The sequence below is a fragment of the Telmatherina bonti genome (genome assembly GCF_933228915.1).
Source record: "Telmatherina bonti genome assembly, chromosome: 7".
Taxonomy (NCBI): Eukaryota; Metazoa; Chordata; class Actinopteri; order Atheriniformes; family Telmatherinidae; genus Telmatherina; species Telmatherina bonti.
Window position 1 is genome coordinate 17,828,313 of NC_136625.1, and position 24,438 is coordinate 17,852,750.

The window sequence follows — 24,438 nt, forward strand, 5'->3', positions numbered from 1 at the left end:
TTTATTTATATCTTGTTTTGGTTGTATGTGCCAAAGTTTGTAATATTAAGTCTATCTTATTTTCTAACAAACACCAGGGACCCTCTGACACTTTTGATCCCTGGGTTTGTGTATAAGAAGTCCTTTTAGCTTTTCTACCTTTCCACATAGATATGGCTGGGTGACACATTAGGTGGAGGCTATCTGTGTTTTATTTATTTATCTTCTTTTTTTTTTTCCACAAATAACTTCCAACTACTACTTTACAGTAGAAATATCCTTATTGAATTGTTCTTTTACCAGAATGGAGTATTCAGGAGTAAAATAAAATTCTCATTCTCAAGTACATGCTTTTTTTTCTTAAATTGTACATGTCCTGTATAAACCCATCAAAATCCATTCCAACAATCTTGCAGAGCACTTATTGACAGAGGCAAAGGTTTGCTGTTTGGGTGAGGTAACTTTTTGACTCCACTTTTAGCACTAGATAAATGGCACCAGCAATGAAAGCAGGCAGAAATCAGATAGCCTGAGTTTCCTAATAAGCCATCATTAGACCTCCAAGCCTTTAAGCTTTCCGCAAAACAAGCTTCCACTGGAAGGCTTTCTTTTCTTGAAGAATGATGTTAATAGGAGATTACTTAATATCCAAGGGAAACATCTCTGAGGCAACTGTGGCTTTATTAAAAGGAGAAAAAAACATGTTTAACTTGTTCAGTTTCTTGGCCTCAGGCCAATTGTTGCTTATTAGTTAATCCCATTTTCTCTCTCGTGTCCCTGAAACGTTGACCCTTTGTCGATGCACTGTCAAGCTCAAGACAGGTTTAAAATAATCCTCTCAAAAGGGTTATGCTAGTTGCACATAGCATACAGATTTATGGGCTGTTGCAAATGTCTTAAGTGAACCTGTAACATCTACTGTCTATATTGTCACACTCCCCTACTTTACACATCATCAGTTTTTATTACCTCTCCTACAAATGAGCAACATGACTTACACTCATAGCTTGCAGACAATACATTTAGAACATACATGCAAACAGCAATTTTAACATAATAGAAAGTTGTTTAGCTGAACCTGTGAAATATCTGACATGTCCTTTCTCAAAAGTTTATCAAACATACTTTTCTTTAATATTACTATGCATCAAATATATTTATTCCTTTACAGTAAGAAAATCTCAGGGAAAATGTCAAATGTTACCAAGATTAAAGATTTCAGTCTTATAAGACAGAGTTTTGCATTAAGTTTTTTTTCTTTTGCATTTTAAATTGATTTTTCAAGCAAAAAAGAATCACTGGCCAATCATCTTCAATACACACACTGCTGACAGTTGCCACAGGAGACTGAACACAAAACTAGAAGCACAAAAAGACCCTTTCTGCACTGTTTTCTTCCTTGGTAAGCAATGTCAAAAGCTCTTTAGCCCAGCACATGAAAGACGCAGGAGGAAGCAGCTGCAATCACGATTTATTTAACTGCTTTATTGCACCAGCATGTGCCAGGGTAAAATGCTTTAAAGACAGCCAAGTTGTGAATCCTTTTCATTTGAATACATTTCATCATCCTTTAGTCTTTCTTCCCATCCTTTTTCTCCTCTTCTTCTGGGTTGTAAACGCTGACGGTGAACTCGCCAGCCTCTTTGCCGTACTTGTTCTTGACCACGAGGGCGTACTTGCCAGAGTCAGCTGTGGTGACGGCAGCGATCGTGATGCTAGCGAACTTGCCATGCTCGAACTTCAGTTTGTAGTGGTCGTCGGACAGCAGCTCCCGGTCATTCTTTGTCCAGCACACCTCAGGTACCGGGTCGCCCCATACATTGCCGGTCAGGTTCAGGGACTACACACAAAAAAGGGGGATTGATGTGTGTCATACAAACACACATTCCACACATGATTGTATCGCGCTTCGGAGGAAAAAGAGGCTCAAACCAATGAAAGACAAAGTGGATGGTGAGAAATTTAAACGGTGTATTTGCAAAGATATCCAACTTGTTTACCTTGCCCTCTTGGATTGCAACGACATCTGGCAAGCCTCCAACAACCCGAGCACGGTCTAAGCAGAAAAACACATGGGAGAGCCACGAATGTTCACCCAACAATCACTCAGCCTGAAAGCATTGGCTTGCTTACAATTTAAGTGGTTCATTTTTACATGGTAAATGAACCATTAACCCTCTTTATGATAGGCCTAGACTCATCTTCAGTTTCCTTCAACTCAAGCTGAAAGTAAACCATGTCTGGAAAATGTTACGTCATTTTGTCTCCGGGAAGAAACCAAGAAATTAATGTCCACTTACTTCTCTCTGCAATAGCTGCCGCTCTACAGGAGTAAAAGAGACAAGAGATAGTCAGAACCATCTAAATATGGTTTCTCAAATATTAGTGAGCCACACAATGCCAGGAAATGTACTTTGAGTGCTTGTGAAAAGGCTGGAAAAGTACAAATCTATTTTAGGTTTGGAACAGCTGGTGATATTTATTTTTTTAGGGCAGAAATACAGAAAACACAGACATGTTTGTTTACTTACTTGAGCCTCTGGAATTCTTCAAATGCCTGCTCCCAAGCTACACCAGGACAAATGAACAGTTACCGTTTGGTTACAAAAGAATAAATACAGTCAAAATCAATCAGATGTTATTAGTTTGTGTGTGTTTTTATGTGAAGTAACATGGTTCTTTTTGACTTTAACTCCCACTTACCTTTGCCAGTCAGATCAATGACTCTCTTCACACCATCCTTGCCATCAAAGATATCCATGGTGTACTTGCCCTTGTCCTTCTCAGTGGGTTCATTGATCTTAAGCCAAAGCTGCTCTCCTGTGACTCCAGACTTAACTCTCTCTGAAGCAGCAATCTTAGCATCTCTGGTAACGAAATTTGGAGAAAAAAAATCAAGTACGGTAATACACTACTTACTGAAACCTTAAGAAAAAAAAAGAACAATTAATATAAAGAAAGGTGTCTGCAGTTGACCCTTGAAACTTTTACAATTATCCCTGTTTTATAAGGAAATAATGCAAACAGTATTTCTTCTACTCCGTTTAAGCAATGACACAAGAGCTCCAAAGGACAAACCCCATTCTGCAGCCATGTTTAGCCATGGTCTACGAAAAGCTAATCAGTTTTCAAAAGAATCACTTTTCATTTATCAAATTTAATTTCCAAACCCCCACCAGACACTTTGACAGTCACACATCTGGTTAAAGGTTATCTAGCTGTTGTTAACATACCAAGGCTTGTTTAGCTATACATCTGAAGAATGCAGCATTGACATGCTCGTCACAGTGAGGCGAATGGCTTTAAGATTTCGTAATGGTTTTTTTTTTTTTTGTTTTTTTTTTTTTACATTGTTTCTGCAGTAAAATAATGCATCTTTTGTGTCACTGTGTAAAAAAACTCATTTATTGTTTATTTTCATTTTAAATCCTGTTTTCAGGACACTGCTGTGAATTACAGCTTTCCTCTACATTTGTTTCCCCCCCCCCCCCCAAGTTAAATAACCCATCTGGGTTTTTAATACTTTGATGTTCTTGTTTGTTTGTTTGGCACTGACATATAATCCTACAGCATTTTGACTTCATCTGACATGTTTACAGCTTGCTGTCAGTCCTAATAAATACAGCACATTAAAAACTAAAGCAACCAAACATTTTATCATCTTATCTCTTAATATTTTATGTACATATGTATGTATTTAATGAGAACGGTAGGGTAGATACAAGATCTACAAAGGGATTTAAAAAAGCGTGTGAAGTCAATTTTACTTACTTGTAAAGCCATCCAACCCGCAGATTCTCGTCATAGTATGTGATCATGGAGTAAAGGATGATGCCATGTTCAGTGCTGACAACTTGGATTTCGCTGGAAGAGTTGGCTGCAAATAAAACAACAAAACAGGCTTTGTTAGCATCATCCATCTCTGGAAACCAAAAAGAATAACTTTAGGCAACAAAAGAAATATTGCTAATAGTTTGTGTTTAAGAAAAATGCTGTAAACATTCATATTGTGTTCTTGCTATGTTTTTTTATTGTCAATGTGCGGACTATGTGTGTGTCTTTCATTTCTAGTTAAGTGTGAATTATTACTCACCAATAACTCTGAACAGCTCATTCATTACAGCTTGGTATCCTGGGGAAAAAGGTTGACAACAGTAATTAATATTATAATCAGCGATACTACATTCATACAATCTTTTAACAGCACTTGTTTCCATTTTTCCACTTAATTTTCCAGCCTATTTATTCCACTCAGGAGACTTCACCTGCTTCAGTCAGATTGAAGGAGCTCTTATCTTTGCCTCTCGTGTCCCTCAGGTGGACTTCATAAATACCTGCGTCATGCTTCGAGATCTAGAGAGTGAAAAAAGAAAAAAACAAATAAGCATCATCTAGTCACCCTTTAATTCCCTACTCTCTTAAATAAAAGGGACGGCAGCTAAATTCTTAGGACAGTCAACGGACAGGAGAACACCCACACAGAGACCGACTAAACCGAAAAGTCAAGCTTTTCTCCCGCCTGTGATGCTGCAGGCGTCAAAACAAAAACATGGAAACGATGGAGAAAGACATGGAAAAGGTAAGACAAGAAGAACACATGGAGAGATTAGGCGTCAACTTATGGCAGATAGTTTATGTCCAGACTTTAGGCCTTGGTGGCGTGGCAACGTCCTCTGCAGATGGTTTTTTCCCTTCTTTTCCTTTCTTTTTTTCTTGCTTAATAACCCACTGTGAATTAGACAGATAAGCCAGTTATTGCAAATGCAGCTGACAGGAGCTCATGCAATGACACCAACCCTCTCTTAATCAGGTATGTGTATACAGTTTCATGAAACGTCAAGGTAACTCCACTGGCACTGGACCTTCGTAAAAACAGAACACATCAACACTCTCATAAAGGAAGCATTTAAATATTTGAGTGAAGTTGCCAGTGGAGTTAAATTGAATACATGTTAGAGATGAAGGAATTAATAACACATGAACCGCATGCTGCATTGACTGTATATGGCCTTAAATGTTGCAAAGACAACCTGTTGTTCCCAGTGTGCCTATTCAGACACCTGTGTACACCGTGCTTGTGTGCTGACTCATACACCGCTCCTGTTGGACCCAGGAAGGTGAATATTTTTTTAAAAAGTGGTTAATAATTTATTGTTCAGTGTGTCAGAGAGGGATGGTTGGTAGCGCAGTATTTGGTCAAGCTCTGCAAAGAAAGCTTAGCAGCATGGGTATTGCTTTTAGCTCTGTCCTCATAAGCACCGTGTTCCTCTTAAAGTACAGCCTCCATTTAATAGGCTGACCTTTCCGATATTAAAGATCAGCTCGCCGTCCTTTCTCTCAATCTTCTGTGCCTCCTCGTCTTCCTCTGTAATCTCAATGGAGTCCTTAAACCAAGTGATCTCCGTCTCTGCTTTGATATTTCCAATCTGTGGAGGAGGTTAAAAATAGAAGTTGGGCTGCATATTTGTTTAAGATATTGATAAAAGTATATTCATGGTTCATGTGTTTTCCTTACCTTGCATTTCAGCAGCACATCACATTCAGGAGTGACAGTAAAGTTGAGGTACTCGACAAAGTGAGGACCTGTAGGTAGAAAATAACATGATTATATAAACATATTTATGTAATTGGCATTGAATCGGATGCAACATAGACTGAGTGTGGTTCCCCTTTACCTTGCTTCCTGACCCATTCAGCTCTCTCAAACTCTGATTTCTTTTGAAGCTCCCTGAATTCTGGTAAAAGAAAAATAAAACTTAAATACCAGATTACGAAACAAGTAGAGTTTTATTTATAGATGCATCTACTTTCTTTTTTTTCTTTTTTACACCCATGAAAATAACATAAAATAACAGTATTTAAGAAAGCAATGGCAGAAAGGAAATGTTGACTTCTGCTGCCCCTCAATGAACAAATTCTTTAACTGCACCAAAGCCATAACACTTCCAAGAGTACAGTTTGCTATTCGCTGCTACAGATTTATATTATATATTGATATTTACATAGATAAATCTATGGGCAAGAATTATGTTTTAGGTCTTACCATCTCCAATTAGCACCAGACTGGTTGTACCCTTAGCCTTGCCATCAACCAGGTTAAAGGTAAATGTTCCCTCATCTGTGACTTCCAGGGAGTCCATAAACATTTCAATGATGCCAGTGGTTTTGTCAAAGTTCATTGTGTATTTCTGGTGGCAAGAAAACGCAGAACATTTCAAATCCATAAATAGTAACACTGAAAATGTTTGCAAAGTCACATATTGAAGAGAGAAGACTGGAGTTTTGAAACCTTACCTTGCCTTGTTCCACAATGGCATCATTAAATACGTACTCAACTTGGCAGGCAGAAGTAAATTTCTCCAGCTGAGTCCAGAATCGGACACGGCCCTTTTCAAGCAGATCCATGGCCATTTCACTTTTGAAGGGAATAACTGAAAAACACCACAGTTATTAAGCTATTATAAGGCAAACAAAGCATTTTTCTATGTAGTTGTACGCTGAAAGTGATAAGGTGAGGACAGTTTAAGACATGTGCCTTTAGATTCTAAGCATTAAGTAAAGCAATAATCTCTTAAACCTAGTTGGATTTTATTCATAGTAAAATATAAATGGTGTTAAAATCTGTGCCATGTTTCAATATTTACCAGGGAACTTGTGTTCGTGGCTGATGTCCAGAAGACGCATGAGACCTGCAACAGTAACACAAGAGCAAAAGAGCTGAATGTAATGACCTCAAACTAAACAGATGAGCAGCACTGAACCACAAAAGCACACACAACGTGCATTCAGGATGATCATCTGAAGCAGCTGCTCTAACAGAATATACACTAACAAGACTGCAGACTGACTCACCCTCCTCAGTAAGCGTGTAGCTGGAGGAAAAGCCGTCAGTGTTGGTAACCATACAGGAGAAGGTACCCAAATCCTCAAGTGAGGGACTGTTGAAGATAGCTCTGGATCTGAAGATGAGGACACAAGAAGATGTGAGGAAGGAAGAAAGACTTTTGCTGATTTGAGCTGGTCAGGTGAGTAACATGTTTGCAGCAGAGACAAATGTTGGACTCCATGGACATGCAGGGATACTTACTTGCCCCCTTCGTTGACAATAGTCAGGCGAGATGTGTCTGTGATCTCCTTGTAATTCTTGGACCAAATAAACTTGGAACCTTCGTTCATCTCGGAGCACTCGAAGACCATGGAAATCACACCATTGTCATCAACATCTACATAAATCTCTTTGGTGCCTAAAAATAAAGATGAAACACTTAATAAGTAACTTATGGATATAAACATATGAACCGTAAGAGTCAGTTAAAAGTTACATAAAACCCTGTTAATGCTTTGAAGCATCAGTTTTGCGAACATTTCCAGACTTTCCAGCTATGTGTAGGAGCACATTGCGGCTGAATGTGTGAATTACATAATCACACTTACCAGGGCGAGTCTGGGCCAGGATTGGACCTAAAACTGCTGAGGGCTTTCCAACTCCAGCAAGATTTTGAGCACGCAAACGGAAAACGTAGGATGTTCCAGCCTTCAGTCCAGTCACCTAAATCAGCAGATGGGAGTTGTGGCAGGAGCCCTCAGAAACAAGATGTACTCCACAATATTTCACATGTACGTCAGGATACATACGTGTTTGCCTCACCTTCATGTACTTCCCCTTGTTGGTCTTCTCATGCACAGCCTTCCATCCTGCCTCCCCAGCAGAAGCTTCCTTGATATCCAAATAATAGCCATTGACAGGAGAGCGTCCATCAAATACCGGGGGTTCCCAAAGGACCACGACAGAGGTGTCACGAACCTCAAGAACACGAAGGCTGACAGGAGCACCTTGGAAAATAAATATGATGGTGATAATTTTAGAATCTGTGACACTAATGGAAAATATATATAAACATTTAAAAGAACTAGAAATAACTTTATTAAGTATGAGAAAGTAGTGACCATTCAAAATGAAGTTACACAGTATATACTTTAAGTACAGTGGCATGTATACATTTAGCCATCCTTAGTCAATATTTCTGTCACCACAACTAGAAGTTTTTTTTAAGATTCCTTGTGGAAATTTTCACAATTTCTTTTCTGTAAGATTCTTCTGCAAGATTATTAGGCTGTATTGCAGCCATTGCTCTACTGAGGTCAATCTGAAGATATTCATTGAAGTGTAGGTCCAGCAGCGTAGATGTCCTTACAAAAACCCTCAGCTGCTCATTGTGGACGTTGAGAGGGTTTTAGGATATTGGCATCAAGTATTTGTTGGTAAAATCTGAAAACTCCCTGTATCATCAGCAGCAACACTAGTCCAAAGCATAATGAATCCACACCTATTGGAGAGCTGCTTATGTCTCGAAGTGCTGCAGTCTGTATTCCACGGATGTATTTCTCACAGCAGCTGCAAAATACAATAAGTCAGGCCTTGTTTCCAATGTGTTTCTTATTTTGTTTAGGTGCCAAATTTTGTGCTAACTATTAGGGCTGTGATGACATGCTTTTGTCCCGGTTCAATTCGATTCCGATTTTTTGGTGCCAATTCAATTTAAATTGATCACAATTCCTTGATATTGCTGATTTTTGTAGATTAAAAAGAAAAAAAATGTCTAAAACTTTTTTTTTGCTTTCTTGATTTAAGTGAGGAAAAAACAACTCATTAGCCAGATCATCATTCTGCTGCTATAATGCCCAATAAGACAAGTAAAAAGATCAATAAAAACAATAAAAATGACAAAAATTTCAGAATGGATTATTTTTATTTGGGAAAAAAAAAATCAATTTTTTTAACAAAAGATCTATTTTAAAATTGTGAAGCAAAAAAAAATCCAGATTTTCAATTTTTATTTGATTTTTCCACCCTTACTAACCATACAGAAAAGGTTTCCATCAGCTACTTTTTCCACAAAGGCTATGCAATCTTCAGTTGCCCTCACCACTGGTTTATGCTGGTTTGCTAAAACCTCCTGAGGATTTAACGACATAAAACTAGTTTGGATTTATCTTTCTAGCAATACCCCAGACAGCTTTCTAGGAAAGTGGTCTTAGTCTTCCAAACTTCAGTTTGACGCCCACTACTCCCTCTACTTGCCTTTTCTTAAGTACTTCAGACGCTGTTTATTTTTTCTCGGTACCAAACGATTGCATGCAATAGAATGATCATCAGGTTGCATGTTTTTCTCAATTCTCTGCTATTCCTTTATATACTATAACAGATCATATAAAATCCTATATTAAAATATAATTAGATGACTAAATGCATTTCATACCTGGAACGGTGATGGTCCACTCTTTGCATTCCACTGCTGCATTGGGCAAAGAAGTATTACTCACACCTGCCATGTTCATTGCACGAACTCTGAACTGGTAGAAGACGTTTTCCTTCAAATTTTCAGCCTGAATGAAGAAATAAAAAAATATATATTAAAAAATAAACAGATTTGATTAGACTGAGCAGCTCTTTATATTTGTGCTTGCAAACACTCTGTGCATGTGTGCAGTTCAAAAGTTCACCTTGTAGGAGGTTGTGGTGAGAGCCTGGTGGTTCATTTCATGCCATTTCCCAAATATGTCTCCTTTCACGGTCCTGTAGTCCACAAAATATCCCCTGATATCAGCTCCTCCATTATCAGCAGGTGCAGTCCAGCCCACCAGCATGTAGTCCTTGACAGCCTCCAGCACGGTCACATTGGTGGGCTTCCCAGGAACAGCTATGATGAGAGCGTGTAAGCTAGCCATAAATAATTCTTAGAGAAAATATGCTGAAGAGATCTCTTTATTTAAAGACAAAATTGTAATTTTACATAAACTCACACATATGTCCCCAGTTTCATCAAATTTCCTACAGATGTTTGTGCAAATTAGTGTGATAATACTACAGTCACAAGAGCTAAGGTTGAACATGCAACATGCTTTCTACACACGTTTTAGGATTACTTGACTTAATGAAATACTTACACTCTAGACCAGAAGCAGGGCAACTTTGACAGAGAAAATCTCCGAAGCCAGGCGAGACTCATTAGACTCATCATCATGCTCTTTAAAAACACAATATTTTAGCCTTCAGCTTGATCATGCACCAAGAGAAACACCTGAGGAGTTACTAAAGCTCTGGCAAAATCAAAATGATTACACTTAAAGTCAAAGCATGTTTAAACATGACCCGATTGCCTGTTGTTTAAAAAAAAAAAAAAAGCCAATACAAGAAACATGAATTTAGAGTTAGTGGTTAAGTACAGCATGCAGGTATAAGCAGATGTTGTTTTCTGGAAGTTTAGCCGCCAGAAATCAAGTCTACAAACAATGTCAGATTATTCAAATAAACTATTGAAAATATGAGAGTTTTTGAGTTGGAGAAAGTTATGAATGTGACTAAAAACAGGTAAATTAAGGAGATTGTCTTTGTCAGTAATTTTCTTTTTGAATAACTTTTTGAAATGAGCTGGGGGCATGGAGTAGTTGTGGAGAGGGAATGAGGTGAATGTGGCAAGCAAAGTGAATAGTGGAGGTGAATTACAATGATGTTACTCACAGATGGCTGGCTGTACAACAACAGCATCAGAATTAGGGGAGCTCGGGCTGTATCCAGCAGCATTCACCGCCTTTACTCTGAACACGTAGTTCACCCCAGTAGTGAGGCCATGGCACACGAACCTACAACAAATAACATCATCTTTTCTACTCGTTTGACTCCATTAACAGACTGGAGCTTCAGTTTTTCAGAGATTCAGAGTGCATCATTACTCTGAAATCAAGATGTTTTTGAGCATTTACCTTACATTACTAGTTCAATCACCATTTATTTTATTTTATTTTATTAAATAAGCCATAAAACTTTATTGCTTTGTGGATGACAAAAACAAAACCAAAACACACATTTCTGAGTAAATATAATTGACCTTAACAACAGCTTAATCGGAGCTACTACATCCAGCTGATCACTATTCCTTGGATTTGCCAATGCTCTAAAAAGAGAGGAAATCTACCCTGTTTTTCATCTTTCCTCTCCTCTTTTTCACAATAATGTGACAAGGCAGCTGAAAGAGTAAGTGTTGCTGCGCGAGTGCAGGAAAACAGTTTGTCTCGAATATGACACAGAACTTTTAACACTTAGTTTTATACCACACGTCTGCGTGAACTTTCTGTCTCTTTCCGTTTGACTGACATTAGGCATAGAAAGTACATGCTTTGGCAGTAAAAAAGTAGATGATTGGGTCTGTCATCTAGCCATCAATTGGCTATATTTGTGTATTCCAGTGTAGTGTTGCGGGGGGGGGGGGGTGGGGGGGGTGCAGCCGGGTGCTATTAGGGGAGAGGCAGGGTGCACAATAGACAGGTCACCAGTCCATCACCGTGCCAACACAGAGAGGCAAATTTGGTCTATAATGACTTGCTTAAAAATAAACTCTCCATTTAATATGAAAAGCTTGTTCAAAAATTTTTCCCCAGCTGACTGGCAGAAGTATTTAACTCCAACCCCAAAAGACACTAATGTGAAACAGTCAGGATAGGCGACATGAATGGCACTAAAGGTCATTTTTAAAAAGCCAATGACATTTCCTATCATTTGAATTTTAAATGCACGGAAAATAAAAAATGTGAACTTCTTGTTCCACTTAAGACTATGTGAAATGCAGTGTGTTTATTACAGAGTGTTTCTGACATTAAGACTCTTCTACCACTATTCATTACTCTGTAACTGCCATTCATCATACTTTCAGTCATTGCATAAACCTCTGGTATAGCTAACCTGTTTAACACCAGGTTAATGGGTGATGAGGGTGAAATAATTAAAGATTACAGTGAATCAATCTGAACACACACATACACACAAAAAAAACTATAATTGGCAACTAGAAGTTATAAAAGATTAATTAATCTTTGTCCAATTTTTGGTAGAATCTTTAAAATGACCCACCTGGTCTGCTTAACAGGTTTATTGTTGCAAGGCATCCAGACATCAGTGCCCACAACATTATGTTCAATGTAGTAGCCCACCAGGTGTTTAACATCCTTTGATGCACCCCAGGAGACTACAACAGAGGTGCCAGTATTCCTGGTGGGCACTGGAGCACCTGGAGCCGAAGGCAAGTCTAAAAAAAAAAGAAAAACACATAAGGAGCTCAGTTAAATTGGGGTGTATGTTTTTGCAGTGAAACAATGAAATCCTGCAGGATAGCAGCCCTTTGAGGACTGGAGTTTGCAAAAGGGGCCTACACATTTATTGTTGATAGTAGAACATCTGGATAGTTTGTCAGCTCACCAAGTTTATCTCCAACTGTGATTTCTCCAGTGGATTCAGAGGGTTCACCCACACCAGCAGAGTTGCAGCAGCGCACGCGGAAGTTGTACGATTTTCCCTCTGCCAGGTCAAAAAGTGCAAACCGTGGAGACTTAACTGGCATGCCAGTGTTCACCCTTTGCCATGTGTCTGTCCCTGAAATACACTGTGGATCAAACAGTAAAACAAATGATGAAAGTGCAGGGACACAAGAAGATTGCAGTGAGTGAAATCTGAGTAGGAAAAAATGAGAAGTTTGTCTGTGAATAATGGCCTGTGTAAAAGCCAAATTTTTTATATTCTTTCATTAAATAAGTTCAGTCTAAAAGAAACCGAAAATCATCCTGTAAACCGTCAGCTTTGGATTTAGCACGTTTTTTAAATTTGATTTTATTCCTTTTTAATTTATAACAAATACATAAATATTATATATATATATATATATATATATATATATATATATATATATATATATATATATATATATATATATATATATATATATATACATACACACACTATTCACAAAAAGTTAGGGATATTCAGCTTTTGGGTGAAATTTCACAACAAGCCTAAAATGTATTCAAACCTGTACAGGTGAACTTAATGTGGTCTTCTCTAAGCTTATAAATGCACATGTCCAACTGTTAAATGTTTCAATAAATTTTGCACAAGTTGCTGTTCTCTAACAAGGAGCTTAACGGCAAAAATCACGGCAGGTGCGTGATCCTTGAATTGACCAATAAATGTCCTGGTTCAATTAGAGCTGGTGTTTAAACAGTTGTCCTCATCATGCTGTTCACATTTTGACATCATGAGACCAAGACGACACCTAACATTGGAACAACAGTCCCTTGCCATTGCGATGCTTCAAACAGGACGTTCTCAGACAGAAGTGGCCACTGAGCTTGGAGTGTCACAGAGTGTCATCAGCAGGTTGCAACAGAGATATCCAGAGACTGGAAGAGTCACAGAAAGGCCTAGAAGTGGACGTCCTTTGGCCACATCCCGTGCTGATGACCGCTACATTGTGAACACTGCCCTGAGAAACCGGATGATGAATGCCACTCAACTCCAGGCACGTTTAAGAGAGGTGAGAGGCACCCAAGTGTCACGTCAGACCATTCGAAACCGTTTCCATCAGCGTGGTCTGCGTGCTAGACGACCTGCACAGGTACCTGACCACACCACCAGGCACAGGCATCATCGTCTTGCATGGGCCAGGGAGCATTTACGCTGGACGAGGAACCAGTGGGCCTCAGTGCTGTTCTCTGATGAAAGTCGATTCACACTGAGCAGAAATGATGGCCGGCAACGATGTTGGCGACGTCAGGGAGAGCGCTATGCATCAGCCACTGTTGTCACCAGGCCAGCTTTTGGTGGTGGCGGTGTTACAGTGTGGGCAGGGGTGTCCACTTGGTACAGAACTGCCCTACACTTTGTGAATGGTACAGTGACAAGCCCATACTACCTGAATAACATCATTAATCCAGTGATTGTGCCCCTACATGAACAGCACAGGCCTAATTTCATCTTCATGGACGACAATGCTCCTGCTGATCGAGGCCACATCATCAGGGAACGGCTGTTGGGAGACTGGTGTACCTCAAATGGAATGGCCTGCACTCTCTCCAGACCTGAATCCCATTGAAAACCTGTGGGATCAGCTGAGCCGTCGTGTAGAGGCTCGAAACCCTGCACCCCAGAACCTCAATGACCTGAGGGCTGCCCTTCAAGAAGAGTGGGATGCCATGCCTCAGCAGGCAATAAGTTGCCTTGTGAACAGCATGAGACGTTGTTGTCAAGCTGTAATTGATGCTCAAGGGCACATGACGAGATATTGAGACATTCAAATTTTTTGTTGTGGTGTAACTACCATTGTTGTTACCTTTTGTGTTGAATGAATTTTTTGAGATGAGGAAATCAGTAGTGCATCCTTCTACTTAAATGTCTTACTTTTATGATATTATATCACTGTAGCATGAACATATTGCATTTTCCATAAATTTCACCTGAAAGCCAAATATCCCTAACTTTTTGTGAGTAGTGTATATATATATATATATATATATATATATATATACATACACACATGGGATATACTCATATACCTTCACACATCACCACCATACAGTATCTTCATACATATAGGTATCTATAGTCGTACCCACATGAGATGTCTTATTATTTAACAGGTATTGGCAGCAATGCAAAACCTCAGATGCCACTCAGTTTATACCGATGTTTAACTAATCTATAAAATTCTATACTTTTCTTCACCTTCTCAATATAATACATGACTCCTTCATGACCTCTCTGGACTGGGGGCTTCCAGGCGAGCACCACATAGCTCTTGGTTGCCTCAGTAACCACTACATCAGTTGGTTCTCCAGGCACAACACCGACTAGAGGGGAAAGAAGATGCCTGTCATGACCATTTTTATTAAATCTGACAGCTGGCTATTAGTGTGAATGCAAACAAAAGTTATTCCAGCAGTGATGCAAAAACAGAAACATTGTGATGTCTTATCGGCTTTTTATGTTTGAGAGTTTCTAATATTTAAGGTTGTAGAAAATATAACTACATGGGAGACAGAGGAGTCATTCTCACCCAATTTATTGGGCATGACATGGATGTCACCTGACATGGTGGCACCCTAAAAACTCCCTATCAATCATAACAAACACAGCAACAAATGATCATACCAGTGGGATCCTCCTCTGTGAACTTGATCATTCCAGTCCAAGGTGCAGAGGGCCCAGCTGTTTGCAAAAACAACAGACAAATAAAAAATGAAAACTGAGATGATTGGTTTTGTCATAATATGTAAGCAGGCATCATGTGCGTCTCCCACCTCTGAGTCGAGCTCTGTCAGACGGATCCATGGCAACCACGGCCTCAGAGACACGCGATGGGCGGCTGACTCCTGCCTTGTTCAAAGCCCGCACCCTAAAGATGTAAGAACGCCCCTCCACCAGACCTGTAACTGGGAAGCGGGCATACTTGACTGGCGTATCATTACACTGAGCCCAGTGATGGGTGCCCACCTCAAACCTGCCAACATAAAACACATTTACATTCCAGTTGTGTAACAGCTGATCTGATGCGACCATTGTTCCAATCTACGTAGTTGCAACTAAACTTTCCAACGTTGTAAACAGGTAACTGATGGGGGTGTCATTTATTTGGGAGATTAAAACGTGTCTCAATTATTGAGAACAAGATTGTTTAAAGTTTTATAAACTGACTTTAATTTCATTGGTGTTTTTAGCTTTATTAAACATGGACCAAATATGGGGTAAGCTGACCAACCTGTCAATGTAATAACCCAGAATGGGACTGCTGCCCTCCACCGCTGGCTGCTTCCAGGTTACAACCACATAGTCCTTATTGGCATCATGACATTGCACATCGAGGGGGGCCACAGGAAGCCCCTCGACCTCCACATCAGCATCTGGCACAGCAAGTTGCACACACACACCTATGAGTGTTGCCGTTTCTAAATCCGGCAGATCTCCATTACACACTCAAGCTCTATTTTCTGACCCACTTATAACTTTACAGAGAAGATTATGTGGCAGCACCGTGACGATACGGGACTTTATATCTCCGTCAGACAAAAACTGCAACCTGTGATTTACCTCTGATATATAAACTCTCTGCTTCAAACAGATCACACTGTCTATGACAGCTTTTCTGGCATGAAGACAGATTTAGAAGCAACATATGTTCTGAGGAAACCCAACACCTCACACACAGTGTTGTGTCACTTAAAACACACAGCAGAATTAAACAGTTCCCCTGCCATTTCTCCTGTATGTTGCTTCTGGTTGAAAAAGACAAAACACGTTCAGGACAGATTTGAGGGTCAGAAGCTGCATTTAAAACACCAAACATGATGCAAAGCACTTTACCTCTGACAAACACATAGGCTGAATGGGTGTCGAAGCCAGATTTGGTGTTGACGCGCAGGGTGTACATCCCCTCATCCTCTTTGTTGAGGTGGGTAAGAGTAAGCATGGCACGTTCCCCAGACCAGTGAGAGTGCACCCATTTAGAGGGCTTCAAAGGGACAGCTGATGAGATATGTCGGTAACAACAGTGTCAGAATGAAACACATGAGTGGAACAGACTCTTTATTGGGGAAAGAAAAGACACTATTTCCACTTGATCCATCTACTTACAGTTTCTATACCACACAACTTCAGGCTGGTATTTTTTTACGGTGGGATATACAATGACAGTACAGCCCAGACTCAGTGTCTCCCCTTCGCGGCCAAAAGCTACGTCAAATTTGTCAATGATGGTTGTTTCAAAGGTAACACCATGCTCAGGGCAGAAACCATCTGGGACAGAGAGGAAAATCAACTTTATGATGCAGAAATGACTAAAGTGTGAAATCCAGTCAACATTTTCTTTCAACTTCAGTTTGGTTAATTATCTTCACCGGTGTATGTCTTATGTCATGGGGTGGCCTTCATACAGGCAAATATCAACTAAGGAAATATATTCTATTCTACAGTCATTTGGTAGACAGCTTAATCCAAAGCAACTTACATGTGATAAGTAACAAATTAGCACAGCCATAGCGATTAACCTAACATGCATGTCTTGTGGGTGGGAAGAAGCTTCAGAGCTGCAGAGAACCGAGTACTAGCGACCTTCTTGCTATGAGGCTGCAGTGCTAACTACTATGCCCCCATGCTGCCTCATATCTGTGATTATTGACTGATATTGATTGATTTATAACAAAGTTAATGCCTTAGATTACAACAGACCAAATCAGATCATCTAATATAGATACAAAAATGCTCTCAAAGGTTGAGCATTTACAGTAAACGTGTGCGTATGCATGTGTATGTGTATTGAGCACTATAAATGTATAATTCAAATTAATGGCTTTCATTGTCATATTTACAAATACTTTTAAAATAGTAAATTAATGCGGTTTTACATTATGTATTGTTTTGATTTGTATATAACTCTGAGCACTAATGTACAAATATATATACAGAATACAAAATCATCTCACGTGGTTTAGGATCAAGTGGTCCTTCTTCCATACCCTCTTGGAACCCTGTGGAGAAATATTTAAGTCAGTCATTTTGTTTAAAGAATGATTCATTTTGTACATCAGGACAAAGTGTGAGCATAAAGACTACTTCCATATTTCTGAATGAAATTGTTTTTCCTCTTCGCACCTTGTTCTGCAAAGAACATTCCACTATTAAAAGGTACTCACACAACTTTGGGCCCCATGCTCAGTTTAAAATAACGCTATTTTTAAACCTAAACTTTGACTTCTTACTGAAGTACCATAGGAGCTGCAGTAGAATGAAAAACATTTGGTAGAGAAAATACCTACTTTTGACCACAATAGTAGCCACAGAGGAAACTTCCCCTTTGATATTGAGGGCGGAGACGTGATACTTTGCAGTGTCCAAGAAATCGCAACTGAAAATGAAATCAAAGTGATCAGAATATCTTTTGCATTCGGCGGTGCAATAGAGAAAACACAAAGGTAATGTGCATTATGGGTCATTTGTTTTAGGTTTGGCCATGCAGTGTGTGAGGCGAATGATTACCTACTTCTTGATCTCCAGGGAGTGCATGTTGTAATTGCTCTCAGTTGTGTATTTCTCAGGGTGAGCTTTGGCATCAATTAGCACATTGTTTTTGTACCTTTAAAACAGAAGAATGAGTGTTTTTTTTCTTTTCTTTCTTTCTTTTGATAGTTTAGGGTCTTTAATTTCAAGAGGGATGTGCATTTTTATGTGACACTGCAAAAAAAGATTTGGCTGAGCCTTTCAACAGCCTTTTTGTTGATCCTCTGAATGGGAAACGAATGAACTTGGGATGTGACTTACCAGGCAATCCTGGGTTTGGGCCATCCAGCCACAGTGCAGTGCAGCTTGACGGTCTTGCCCTCCCAGACTGTCTGTCCACGGGGCTTGACAATCAACTCTGGAGGGTGTGTCAAGCTGTCTGGGTTCATTTTCTTACGAAACTCAGACCACTCCTCCATCTGCAGTGAGAAAATAAACCTGTGTTAATATGTGTCACCAAAATCTGCCTCCTTTTAAAATGGGTTTCTCACAAGGAGGGAATGAAAAGGATTCACCGTCTTGCCCAGTTCCAGCCGATCTGCGGACTCCCTGACATGCTTTGTTCTGGTTTTCTTCTCAACTTTAACTTCCATAGCCTCCCTGGCCTCCCTGACAAACAGGTTCCTCATGGCCACATAGTTAATTCCCTCCTCCGTGACGTCGTCCTCGTGGGCCTCTGTCAGGCTGCGAACCACCTCATGGCTGATAGAATCCAAAACATTAAGAAATGAGAACAGAAAAGAGGTCATTCAGCGTTCACAGCTACAATAAAAGCGATATTGAATTGAACCGATTCTTCACTCACTTGGCCCGAAATACAGGAATGACGTAACCAATAACTTCTTTGTCCTTGTCCATTGCCAGGTAGGTGCGTTTGGCTCTCTTGGGTAGTGGGCTCAGTTTAACCACCTCCTGCCCCTTCTCTGTCTTCACAGAGGTCTTTAAGCTAAAAAGGTAAGCCAAAGCAGGGAGATTAAAAGTAGTTACACCATAAAATCTTTCTATTAACTGATGATAGTCTGCAATGTCATGTCTAAAGACATTCATGCATGACGACATAACAGATTGCCTGATTTTGTGCTTTTATCTGTGCAACTGACCTCCACTGTTTCCAGAAATTATTTCAGTGAACTTAAAGGCAGAGTATGCAAGATTTCAAGGCGATTCTTTCCACCACCAGGTGGCAAACACCAGGTCATGAGCAAAACCACAAAACTGCTACCTCCACAAACAACAACAGGTTGGCAGTAATGAGCTAAACTCACCCCTCCTCCTTGCCAGCTCTAATAAGAGCAGGAATCACTTGTGAGCTGTAGCTCAGAGCCGCTCTGCAATAAATGCGCTTATACTCCCCCTACTGGTGGAAAAAATGTACTTTTTTTTTTACTGGTCAGAAAACATTCAAGAAGGGTCTTTGTCATTAATTAAACTTGTAATTTGATAATGCATCAAATATGGACAGACTGGAACCTAGATGTTTAAAAAACTATCTAATTATGATTGTAGTTATTTTTTTAGTTAATTCATTTTGAAAATATTGAAAATCTTACATACTCTACTTTTAACGGCCCTTTCCAAACTGCCCTGCTCTTATAAAACCTTTCAGACATAGCAAGTATGTGTAGTGAGTCAGAAACAACATATTAAAGATGGAGAACAATGAAAAATGGCTTTTGAATTACACTGGTTTCAATGGTTTCAATCAAAAGCTTGAATCTAAATATACCAGGGTGTTACTGGGAAAAAATAATGAAGAAAATTCCAGCATCAATGTGACATGGAAAAAATAAATATAACTTCAGTTATTTTAAAGCTGAAGTTTATTGGTTGCAATGCTTGCTTATGCAACATATTTGTTGGTAATGATAAGTAAAAAAATTAACCAGAAAAGAAAAAAAATGTAGCACTGCTGTATCCTAAAAATAAGGTGGACAGCATCACCTGGGAAGCTGGTTGCATATGCATATTCCTTTAAATAAATGTTCTTGTTACATAAAGCCATATACAGCTGATGCTATAGTCTGGTTAGTCAGAAAAAAAATTATGCATTTCCTTCCTTCCTTCCTTCCTCTGGGACTCTGAACTATACTTTTCTCTGACTCATTCACCTCAGACCTGCTTTTGGCCAGCAGGGTTTATAAATGGAACCGGATCTGATGGATATGCAACATGGCAAAAAGGTTCATTTTAAAGCCCTGCTTTCACTCACAGTTTCTGCCAAGTGCCCCCTGCCTATTCCTGTGGCCTAGAGGAGAACTGGAATGTCATGGCTTTGGTCAACTCCATTTCAGACCGGCAGAGCAAGATCAAGTTAATACAAAGGGGCTTCGTGCACAGCAGAGACGGATAAATTGAGAAAGTATCATAAAAGACTTCCACAGCATCAAGACATGACTTTGGCAGCTAGCTGAACAGGTGCACTGAACAGGGCATCAAAGGGATAAATGTTTCATCAAGCTGCAATGTGCGACTAAGTCTTAGTGCAATACATACACGTATAAAATGCAGGTATACACTGACAAGCAGTGTGTCGACACTGCTCCAAACAGTGTCAGCCTTCTGTTCAAGCCAAGAACAATTTCCTGACTTCCATATAGTTTATTTACAGTTGGCTTGATGCCAGCATCTCATATCGTGTGCCCAGAAATAGCCTAGTTGCCTATAAATATATCTGGCAGCCTTTAACCACAGCTGAAATTCTTTCCTTGACCCGTTTTTAGAAAGCCAGCCTGGTTCCAGCATGTACAATAAGGCACTCAGCATGAAGGACAAAGACGTTCACCATGTTACAAATAGGAAAATACACACAAATAAATAATTCTACTGCTGAACCGATGGGTTTAAACTCGTGTACCATGTTGAACCATGTCACCTTATGAAGAAAACTCCCACCTGGACATATATAAACACAGCTTTGAGGCTCAGTGGTTTAATCAGAAATGTTTTGGATTTTCTAAACATCTATATAATCAGAGTAAAGCAGGTAATGTTAACATAATCTACCATCTTATATGAAATACGGTATCAGTTTGTTTGTCTGACTGTCTGTCGTTTTTGTAATTTCCCTCTACGATTAATAAAGTACTTTCTATTTCATTTAATTTAATTTTTGTCATAAACCAATACTTTAAAAAATAGGAGAAAAAAACTGAAAAATATAACTTAATTAATAGTCCATAAATGTAAAAACTTAGTATATTATTATTCAAATCTAAGCGAAAGATGTTGACCTAAAACATGTTGTGACACTTCTCAAAAAATAGCTCAATTCTTGCTTGTGTCATTGTATTAATGGTGTTTTGCATTTGCACAGTTTAAATTAATAGTAGAACTCGAACTGCCTTCAGACTTATATGATTCAATATTAATAGAACATTTGCTTCTTTTGGTACATTTGCACACCAGGAAAGTTGTAAAAATATACAATATTTAAATATAAAGTAACAGATTATTGCTTGATAATCAAGTTTGACTAAAATTTGGCCTTGTAACATTGTGGCAAATAAGTAGTCTGAGAGTTTAATGCTCCATAAAGTACAAGAATAAAAACCAGGATGCGGTCTGACATCCAATTTTATTCATGTCTAAGTTGGGCCAAGGCCCATCTGTATTACAGATTCCTCGTAAATCCATCCATGACCTCTGGAAAATCCTGCGAACAAACAGTAGCAATCATATAACCTTGTACACAAAGATACCTCTGTCATTCAGCACCTACACCTTGTCTGGACCTGGTCTTTGATCTTAGTTAGTTAAATAAATAAATAAATAAATAAACAAACAAATAAATAAATAAATAAATAAATGTAAAGGTTAAAAGTAAAAAAAAAATAGGTAAGGACATAATAAAAGTAAAAAAATAAATGCAGGAAAATAACAGTTTCAATGAAAAATGTACAAAAGAAAAAAAAAGTTATTACTAAAACTGGATCCACACATGGATCCAGGAAGACCAATTTGCAACAGTGTAAAATAAAATCAAGAGAAAAATAAATAAAAAATAAATAAATACAGAGGTCATAAAACATTTCTATCAGTCAGTGAAAGAACAGAAAGTGTCTGCTGTCTATGAAACCCATTTTGACCTACATGCATCTTCCTTCCAGTTGCTGAACACACTTCCCTTCAGGCTGCAAGTATAGTGTTCAATATTTGAGGTCTTTTTTAAGGCATTTACATTTTAAGGCATTTATCATGTCTGCACCCCTGGAAATGGTATGTTGCATCTAAGGAAACTTGCTTTTGATTTCAGTATCATCACCCATCTTTGCTGTAATGGCTGCACTCTCACACTCTTACCGATGGCTGGTGGTCTTGTGAGTGGAGAACGCCTGCTTGCTAACAGACGACTTGGTGCTCAGGTAATAGCTGCTCTCATAGTGATGCTTCTGCTGCTGCTTCTCCAGCTGTTGATGCAGCAGCTGTTTCTGCGTCACTTGTAATGATCCTGACATCCTGATGGCCACTCCGCCAACTTATAATGAGACTCCTTTTTCTACCAGCTCTGGAAATCAATCTCACTGTTATCATTATAAATGTATTTCTCAACTAGAGGTTAGTTGACAGCAGAGGATGGTAATTAGATATTAGGAGTGGTGGTTTAGAGAATTAGCGAATACTCAAAATATGGTTTTAAAAGTTTTTTTGTTATGATTAATTTTTGTTTGTGCTAGCAGCTGAAGGGTTAGCTCTACTAAAATCTATATCTACTGTGTTAGATGAAGCAGCAGGGAATTTATCTTTGGCAGCGGTGAGTTCTCACTAGCTAACATTTCTCATTAATACATGTTTGCATTGATAAAATGTTAACCTAATGTTGGATTATCTCGAACTGAATTATTTAAAGATATCACTAAAAAGTGATATGATGTCAGCTTCTTAATACAAGGGTAAATAGTTTAAATCAATTGCAAACTTTGGGTGATTATATTTTAATATTATGCTATTTGGAGATGAGATTAAATGTATTTGTTTTTTGCCAAAACAGACATAAAAATGATATCTTTGTCAGAATCATGAACAGATTATTAAACAGGCCTACCTAGCCGGCTGAAGGAGACAGAGCCTCCAGGTATAATATAAGAAATTACATCTTAAACAAACCCATCAAAAGAAAAAAATTAAATAATGCAGAGAAAAGAGAATAAAAGAGGAAATGCAAAACTACCATAATGTGATAATTAAAAGTGGATGGAAAACTTTAAAGAAATTCTAAATGAACAATCATACAACAGACTTGTGAAGTCATAATGAACATGTAAATGACCAATATGAGAAGCAATGTGAGCATCAGTAAGTCTAATATGGCCCATATAAAAAGCACAGACCAAACTGATTACTGTAGACAAAATGTGGCCCAAAATCCTTCATCATGACAAATGGGATGGGTCAAAGGAAAATATTACAAATAAGCAACAACATTTAGATTAAAGGAAATGAATCTCATCTGATGAACTGGGGCACTTTTACACATTTGTGACCCAGGAGCCGCATTTTCATAATGTGTCCATGATCAGAGGAAATTTCTGACATGAAACGAAATTAAACGAAATGAAATGTTGGAATAAAAAAAAAAAATTACATAAATTATCAGTATTGATGCCCAGAACTATTTTGCAATTAATCTGCAAAAATGATCAGAATTAGATATTGCTCAAGTTCAACAGGCTGAAAACATATGCAGCTCTGAGAAAAGACCATCATGATGCATTCACAGACCATAACACTGCCAAATATGACCATTAACAGCAGGAATGTATTTTATCCTAGTTACGTGCTTAAGCAATACTTTCTGCAGGCATTATTGGTCATAAAGAGCTACAAATTCAACTCAGTAGTGAGGCTTGAGCATACACAATGCAAAAATAGGGAGATTTAGGTCATAAAATATATTGAGGATATAATAATTAATTAATAGATTACTTTGATTAGAAGTTTCACCAGAGTAACACATGCAATGTAATCTACAAAACCATGTCAAAATGAGCATTTGTTAGTTTAGGAGGCAACAGAAAGATTGATTAAAGCAATATGGAATGAATAAACAAATATGGATAGAGTACAATAAGGCCTCAGGCCTCATCAGTTCAGGGTTTTGAAATTTAAAAATACATTTATTAGAAAAAATTTTTATTAAGAGACAAAGCTGCTGATGACTGAAACCACTCACCACAAATGAAAATCCACCAATCCACCACAGATAATAATTGGGAAATGGATGTTTTATTCCAAAAGTAGCTAAAGCAAGTTCAGATCCAGGCAAAGCAGCAGGGTGAGGGGCAGTGGACAGGAGGCAGTCCACAGAACAAAAATAATGCTGCCACTCGGCAGAATGTACAAGACACCGTCAGGACCTTTTAAGGCTGGGGCAGCTTTAAATTTAGACCGTGAGACCATGAGAAGGGCTATACGAGTCTCTGGGCCCGGCCCTCTGTTGGTTACTGTAGCCTACTTCAGGGATGAAATGTGGATCATCTCAAATAATCTGCCTGAATCAAACTCCTGGCAAGGCCCTGAATTCTGCCACAAATACTAAGCAGGCAAATCTAAGAGCCGATATGTACACAAAGATAAGGAAACAA

At 38.7% G+C, this 24,438-nt stretch overlaps 1 protein-coding gene across 3 annotated transcripts; it reads right to left on the reverse strand.

The window, feature by feature from the left end:
* Positions 1-641: 641 nt before the first annotated feature.
* Positions 642-24,172, reverse strand: myom1a (myomesin 1a (skelemin)). Of its 3 annotated transcripts, XM_079244049.1 has the most exons (38): positions 24,027-24,172; positions 22,157-22,361; positions 18,663-18,803; positions 18,373-18,559; positions 18,119-18,276; positions 17,841-17,933; positions 17,617-17,705; positions 17,284-17,328; positions 16,436-16,597; positions 16,166-16,327; positions 15,564-15,705; positions 15,106-15,305; positions 14,957-15,013; positions 14,531-14,655; positions 12,233-12,416; positions 11,888-12,062; positions 10,502-10,623; positions 9,484-9,680; positions 9,240-9,366; positions 7,628-7,812; positions 7,414-7,528; positions 7,067-7,223; positions 6,832-6,938; positions 6,624-6,668; positions 6,274-6,410; positions 6,023-6,167; positions 5,655-5,714; positions 5,495-5,562; positions 5,280-5,405; positions 4,624-4,707; positions 4,245-4,332; positions 4,073-4,111; positions 3,751-3,856; positions 2,683-2,846; positions 2,511-2,547; positions 2,280-2,302; positions 1,980-2,035; positions 642-1,819 (listed from the first exon to the last, which is right to left on the reverse strand). In XM_079244049.1, exons 2-38 carry the CDS (start codon positions 22,309-22,311, stop codon positions 1,550-1,552), a joined length of 4,533 nt encoding a protein of 1,510 aa, XP_079100175.1. In that variant the 5' UTR covers positions 22,312-22,361; positions 24,027-24,172; the 3' UTR covers positions 642-1,549. The 3 variants fall into 3 exon arrangements, with proteins under 3 accessions (XP_079100175.1, XP_079100177.1, XP_079100176.1); XM_079244051.1 differs by lacking the exon at positions 22,157-22,361; XM_079244050.1 differs by lacking the exon at positions 4,624-4,707.
* Positions 24,173-24,438: the final 266 nt, after the last annotated feature.